Source organism: Vollenhovia emeryi, unplaced genomic scaffold, assembly GCF_000949405.1.
Source record: "Vollenhovia emeryi isolate VEMERY1.0 unplaced genomic scaffold, V.emery_V1.0 DF939171.1, whole genome shotgun sequence".
In the NCBI taxonomy this organism is placed as follows: Eukaryota; Metazoa; Arthropoda; class Insecta; order Hymenoptera; family Formicidae; genus Vollenhovia; species Vollenhovia emeryi.
This window is the reverse complement of record NW_011967195.1, coordinates 1,387,332-1,394,691: the sequence shown is the minus strand read 5'-3', so window position 1 is coordinate 1,394,691 and position 7,360 is coordinate 1,387,332. Positions and strand designations below refer to the sequence as shown.

Genomic DNA, 7,360 nt, shown 5'->3' with positions numbered 1-7,360 from the left:
TGTGCGTCTTAAGTAAGTTTATCTCCAATGAGAGGTTTTGCTTTCCCTCGCATTAATACTGTATTAACATCATATTCAGACTTTGTGCTTTGTAAAGTAGTACGAGTCAACAATTTAACTTACTGCAAGCGGATGGAATGTTTATTCCGTAAACACGCTTATTATAGCAAGCTGCGTAATAAGCGATTGCGAGCGCACAAGGAGCTTGCGGATTTCCGTTAGCCGCAACGTCGCAGGCATCTCGGTAATGAATCGGATTAACGTAGCTGAAGCAGTTTCTAAAACATCACAGAGAAATGTCATTTCCAAGTTGCCTCTAGAGTTGCCAGGTTGACGATAAAACGGTTATGACGATTACATTGTTTCGAGCATTTGCGAAATACCGTCTCGAATGTGTAATGCACGGGATGCGTTTGTCGCGAGTACTTCGAGATGCGGATGGTATCTCGTGAACTAGCTTACTTTCTGGAACGCGATACGTCTACTTAATCTTATCGTCGTTTCATAAATCGCTACTTAACTCTCAAACACGTGAAAAACTACAGGACGCAGTTGCAAATTGAAGAAATTCAGCTTCCCATCCCAAGTTTGCGGCATCACGTTTCCTCGATGTAATCCGACAGTTTGGTTTAATCGTATCTTTTTAAATGGCGAATGTACTTACTTCAACGAAGACTTCTGCCCGGAGAAGTAGTCAGTGCAGACTGAATTACGTTGCTTCGTCTTGTGATCGATCGCGTTCACAGCCGGGCAATCGGGCTTCAGTTTGTATCCGTTAGCGAATTCAGTCTCGCTCTCGGTAATCTGTTTCAATTGCGAGAAAGGCGCTTTTAAAGATCACCGCAAGCACTGCAAATCTCTTACCGTTTTACAACCGTAAGATCCTCTCGTCGCGAAACACTTGTATCGTATTTGTTTTTACTTTCGGAATATTCAATTTTATTCTTGCCAGGCGGAAAATGAAAGTTTGCATAGTGAAATATGACGTGCTTCATCTTTTCACTTAAGAAACGCAGGTATGGAAACGTCGACTGTCCCAGTTTCGCGCACACAAACTACGGACTTGGATATCTATTTCGCAACGAGAGAATTCTGATCCCCCTGGGAATTCGTGATCCCTTCGGAAAAGAATGCCACGCTCCACGTAGACATTTGTCTATTGATCGAAGCGAAAACTTTTGAATAAAAATATACAAAGAACATGATTTATAGTCTGGCGATATTACCGCAGGGCCTTATGAATAGAAGCGCGACGCTGAGAAAATGAGGGACGAGCTCCCGAGAGCAGGAAGCAGATTATATTAAATATTTATAACGTGTGTACATTTTTCATTTCGCTTCCAGCGTACTTAAGCTATCAATTCCGACTTTTCTCATAATAGAATTAATTGAACAAGGGGAAGAGAATATCTTTTCACCTAAATTATTCCGCGTTATGCAAAGTAGCTGCTTTTCTTTAATCGGCCGTAATTAAAAAATAATTTGTGAAGTTATCGTTTGAGGCAAAATCCCTTTCGAGAAACAATGCGCGACAGTATAACCGACCTTTCGCGCCTCTGATATTCTGCGCTACTTATTCAACAGCAAAACAAGTTACACTCACCTTTCCAGACGGCAACGTGTAGTCGTCGTAATACTCGTTGTTGCCATCACCCATAAGACCGCGTAATTTTCCGTGATAAAAGCCGTTTACGTAGACCGCGCAAACCATAGACGGATTGGTAACACATTCGACGTGTACACCGTAGTCAGACTTTACGTTCATTATGAGACTCGCGTAGAGGAACGCGTGCAAATTCTTCGTACTGGCTGGGAACTCGGCCCGTTTGTTGTTCACCAGGATCTGGAAAAAAAAAGGGAAACGTGTAGTCGTATGCAAAAATTCCGGCAGCACGAAGGCAAGGTTTCTTAAGAAGAGCGCGAAAAATGCGTGCGGAAATTGCGAGAGGCGAACGCCTGAGATTGGCGACGGAGCCCGCCCGGAAGACGAGCAACGGGTGATTTTTATTCCTTCCTCGCCCTCGGTTCGTCTATAAGAGAAGCGACGCGAGGATAATAGGGTTTGACTTGTCAGCGAAGTTTGGAGCCCCCTGGCAAACTTGCAGAGTTACAGTTCAATACGGGATTGCATTATAAGACACGTACACGGAATACCGTATGAGAGCTTTCTGGTGGTTTCACCCCACCCGCCCTTTCTCCCTTTCTCGTTTCCCTCTCTCCAACCCATTTACCCCGTTCTCGATTCATGTCACATATCCACCGACGTAACTTGCCGCCGCTATAGGAAATTGGTTAAGAGATAAGAGAAATAAACTTACGTTGCCATTGTTCTTCAACGTGATGCTCTCTTTAGGCTCCGTAACGGTCACGCTAACGAGATTTCCTTTGTTGAAGTTGGCCACGACGGAGAAATTGCCGTCCTGCATGTCTTGGGCCAGGATGTAGGTGCAATCGCCCGGCATACTGAGATGATTGTCGTCGAAGGTGAAGATATGTCCTCCGTCAACGACGACACCGAATTTGCTGAAGGGAGCTATCATGTCGGAGAACAGCCGAGTTGGCCTGTTTAAAGCACAAAAGATGATTAACACCTTAATTTTGATAACGTAAAATCGCAATTCACGGAAAAACGATACATAATGAAACGAGAGTAAGACGAGGTAGAAAAGAAGAGACCTGTAGGTGTAGTACGCCTCCTTCAGCGTCGGTAACTCGTTATTGTTCATCCGATTGATGAGAGACAGTTTGAACGAGGTGATCAATGGCAGTTTCGTTAACGTATCATACTCGATGGGAAGATTAGCATTGAACAAGTCGTCTATTATGTGGTCCAAGGTGTCGGTGGATTCCAGAAGCTTGACGAGGGACGCGATAGCATCGATCGCATAATCATAGATCTTCTTGATCTCGTTGGTATCGTCGACCTGCGCGAGACGATGACATTTTATTATTTCAAGACCTTTGCTACTTCAATAATTTCGGAGCGTTCGAAGGATAGTATGTGAAATGGCAAAATGTGATGTAAGACTGGTAGAGAAACTTACTTTCTCGCGTTTGACGTGCTTCATGATGTATTCATAAGTAGCGCTGAAGAGCTGTCGAAGCTCCTCGGTGGGTAGCATGGCCTTTATGACCTCGCTGAGTTCATGAATGGAGGACAAGACGGTTTCCGGAATTTGAAGGTTCACGAGCTCCTGGTACTGCTCCTTCGCGATTTCGAAGATCGGTAACGCTTTCATTTGATTTTTCAGCAAGACGATGAATTCCTCGACGTCCTTCTTGATCTGACCGATGGCCTTGAACACGATCTTAGCAACGTCCTGAGCGAGCTCCGAAGCCACGACCGCCAATTCCTTCAGCTCCTTCTGATGCTCGTTAATCACGGCGAGTAATGTCTTGAGGTAGGCCATCAAAGTAGCGGAAATGGTATCGACGATATCGATGTATGCATGAGCTATCTTATTGTAGGATTCTTTTAGCTGAGGATATACCGACTTCCATGTCTCTTCGAGCTTGCCGGTTAATTCACGGTATTCTTTCTGCAGTTCATTTAATCGCGCGGTTATTTGTTTCATGCTCTCCGCTACGGCTGTGATAACAGCTCCGAAGTACTTGTGCCTGAAAGAATACACGATCGATATTGCGGGCGCGATAATTCGATGAGATTCACGACTGACTTAAATTTCAACTTATAAGGATATTTAGATATGTATATATATCATAAATGTAATTATTAGAGGAAAGTCCTCTATTATGAGATAGGATCAATTTTCCACTAAACAGATTTCACCCCAATGGCAATACATTTATGATGGGACCAACAGATGATGCCTATTAATTTAGCAGAAACTTCGTTATCTCACATTAGGAGTCTATCTCATAATAGGGGACTTTCATATATATATATATATATATATATATATATATATATATATATGTGCCACAAATGTCTTCATGTATTATTGCCTTTCAAAAATTTCTATAAAACTATACGAATGCTGAATATAATGTAATTAAGTTCTTACAAGGTAGCCTGCACGTCTTTCATGGTCTGGTCAGCGTGGAGTTCGTTCTTCAGCTTGTTTAGCTCGGCCTCATAATAGTCCGCGAGCGGCTTAAGATTCGGTTGGGCCTTCTTCAAGTGTTCTGCGAGATCCTTAAATTCTCGTTCTGCTTCGTTGACTATTTCGTTAGAGACGTCCTTTAGCTGTTTCAACAGCTCGGTCTCGCGGCTTCGATAATGTTCCTAAATTATACCAATAGAGTGAGTGAAGCAATATATGTTACAGCTGCCACAACACGAAATGTACTTACCATTACGTGGACAACGTTGTCCTTATTGTAGCCGAAGTCAGGTTTTAGGAATTTCTCTTCATCAAGGTGGATCAAACCGTGGAACAGATGCTTCTTCTCTCCCTCCTTGAAAGCGTCGGCATGAATTTCGGCTAGTTGTCCGAGCACAACGCGTCCGTTGACGACGAGCTTCGTGTTGGGCTTATCTGAGGAAAAATACCGGAAGATCAATTCGCATAAACTTATAACTTAAAGTACGGCAAATAACTTATAGCTATTTTACACGATTACAAACAAATCTAATAATAATTGCGCAATAACGTTATCTGTATATAATATAACGATACGTCATTTGAGCAAGAAAAGAAAAAATATATGTAGAGGAAAGGCTTCTATTATGGGATAGGCTTAACTGGTGGTTTTCAACATCCAAATTTAATTGCAAATCTTTTTTACAACGATTACACGATCTAACAGTAAATTTTTCACTAAACAGATTTTATTCCAAGGACAATAAATGCACGATGAGACCAACAGATGATGCTTATTAATTTAGCAGAAACCCTGCTATCTCATATTAGGAGCTTATCTCACAATAGGTGACTTTCCTCTATATATAACATATAAAAATATATCCCCGAATAAAATGCTTAGAGTCCGGAATAAATTTTACCTTGTACGTATTCCGTATAAGCGAAGCTGTTCCAATCACGCGCTTCGAAGTTCATTATGATAGGTTTGTTATCCAGAATCGTGAGTTCCCCGTCAACCTTCAGCAGGTTTTTCTCTACTTGAATCTTTTCGTCGAACTTAAGGAGTTCTTTATTAAGCGCAGTTACAAGAAGATATCCTCCCTTGGGACTCGAGGAGTACAGAACGCCCACGGACCGCGGCTTCTGATTCACGTCCGTGTACGATAGCATACTGCCGAAACCGACATGGAGCTCCGAGATCGCCACGTGCGATTTCAGTTCAACTTTGAGTTGTTGCCCACGACTGGTCACTTCGATCACGCTGGTGACATTGTTACCCTTCTCTATATTCTGTCGGTTTAGCTTCGCCACCACGTTGATCTTCTGCGTTTTCTTCCCGAAGACATCGATATCCACGTTCGCGTCCAGCAGGTGTTCGCCGCCGTAGTGAAGTTTACCTTTCACCATCATATCCTGACAGACAAAAATATGCATTCGATGTGACTCGTAAACCAAATCACAAACTATTTAACTGGCAATTGGCTTGAGATTGCGAGAATGCAGTACAAATAAATAAAAAAAAAACAAGGCGAACATGCAGACGTAAATCGACAGAGAACGTATTATATTGCCCTTTTTATAGCCGAGTAGCTCGATGAAACTCGACGTTCTCGCTAGATTGCGAGAAAATCGACAATAAAGGTTTCGCCGAGGTGCGTTCTCCCCCTCCCCCCCTCTCTCTCTCCTCTCTAGTTTTATATAAAAGCTTTTACCTTATTCGCGCAGAAATTGGCAGCAAATTGGAAATGCTTTTTTAGTTAAATTTTTCGTTTAACATCAAACGCCATGCGATGTAATTTCTACATGTATATTTAAAAATCTCGGCTGTTATCCGTTGTAATTTTTACGTATAGATTTTAGAAATCTCACTACGTAAATGCACCCGACGACGTACCTTTGGCTGAGATGGATATATGAATTTGACCTCTCCGTTGACAGATCCGCTGTCCTTCTCGATATTAACGTCACCGGTGGCGATCAGGGCGGTCTTGTCGGACGGTTTGTTCTTTCTGTCCAGGTAAACGGAGACGTCGACCTTGAATGCTCCGGTTTGCTTTGTCTTCGGCAAGTCGAATGTACTAATAACGGCCATTTCGCGATTGGGCAAAGTCAGGATGGCAGCTGTAGAAAAAAAAAGAAACAGGCGATCCTTAACTCTTCACCGCCAGCATACGATGTTGAAGTTAGAACATCAACCGCGACGATATCTATCGCTTCAGTTGCAACAAAGGTTACTAATAGCCCAAGCGTTTCCTCACCGCTTTCCTTGGGATGAACGTAGACTTTGTAGGAATACTGGGATTTGTCCTTCGACGAGTGTAAGTACAAGTTGGCAGAGTGATCGAACTTGAATTCTTTCAATTCGGTGCTCGTCTTCAGTCCGAATTCAGCTGGCACGTTGAATTTCTTCAAGTCTACCTCCACTGTTAATTCGTGATTCAGATAATTCTTGTCTGCGAAATAAATGGGAAGTGCCAATTATGAAAATTGTCCTGCATTAAGTCGGAACTAGAAGATGACAGAGGAGGTGAATTTTTAATCCGTCATCCGCGCGACTCTCTGTATCGCACGATAACGCTTTCCACGTAAGTACATCGATTCATTATGTTTTTTTTTTCTCGACTTCACTCTCCCCGACGTCTTTCAGCTACGGCAATTACGATTAATAAGAGCGATTTGCTGTCGAATTATGAAATTATGAAATTATATCGAATAAAATTAATCGGCACCATTAGAGAAATTAAAGAGGCTAACGATATTTCCGAAGTAAAATCGACAATTGTGATAAAATCATAAGAGGACGAGGAATATATGTATTTTACACGGTGCCAATCGCGAAAGGATCATAACGTATTAACGCTCTCATTGGAAACTCGTTACGTCGCCCCATTTACATGCAGCCCCGCTCTCTCTCTCTCTCATTGTCTCTCGATGTTAATCGCGGAAATTTTATTTCCGTTAATTCTCGAGGCCCGATAGGCCACAGCCGCCAAATTGATCCCGAGGGAGGACGCGGGGCGACTAGGTGGAAGGGGGAGAAAATAAAACGAAGTAAACTTTATCGCGCTACACGTCATCGCGGTGCTAGAAAGGATTAAGACGCGTGTACGTCAGCGGAGCACACGCCCTTGCGGCGTGACGTCATTCCGCACCGGCGGGCAACTTCTTTTTTTTTTCCTTGTGTATCGCCCCGTGTAACTCCGCCGCCGCCGCCGCCGCCGCCGCCGCCGCCGCCGCCGCCACCCGTCGCCACCCGCGGTGGTCACGCCTGTCCTCTCGCATCGCGATCCTCGCGACGCGATCTCATCGAGCGA

The 7,360-nt window shown here is 43.4% G+C and overlaps 1 protein-coding gene across 1 annotated transcript in view; it reads right to left on the bottom strand.

Moving 5' to 3' along the window:
- LOC105563826 (apolipophorins) overlaps window positions 1-7,360 on the bottom strand; it is a 32,242-nt gene that overhangs the window by 5,190 nt on the left and 19,692 nt on the right. The window contains exons 10-20 of the mRNA XM_012015763.1: window positions 6,305-6,499; window positions 5,941-6,167; window positions 4,967-5,459; window positions 4,315-4,499; window positions 4,026-4,246; window positions 3,045-3,618; window positions 2,677-2,924; window positions 2,319-2,562; window positions 1,604-1,843; window positions 665-804; window positions 124-278 (exon numbers count right to left, since the gene is read on the bottom strand). Coding sequence (XP_011871153.1) covers window positions 124-278; window positions 665-804; window positions 1,604-1,843; window positions 2,319-2,562; window positions 2,677-2,924; window positions 3,045-3,618; window positions 4,026-4,246; window positions 4,315-4,499; window positions 4,967-5,459; window positions 5,941-6,167; window positions 6,305-6,499 — 2,922 coding nt within the window. The remainder of the gene's footprint in view (window positions 1-123; window positions 279-664; window positions 805-1,603; window positions 1,844-2,318; window positions 2,563-2,676; window positions 2,925-3,044; window positions 3,619-4,025; window positions 4,247-4,314; window positions 4,500-4,966; window positions 5,460-5,940; window positions 6,168-6,304; window positions 6,500-7,360) is intronic.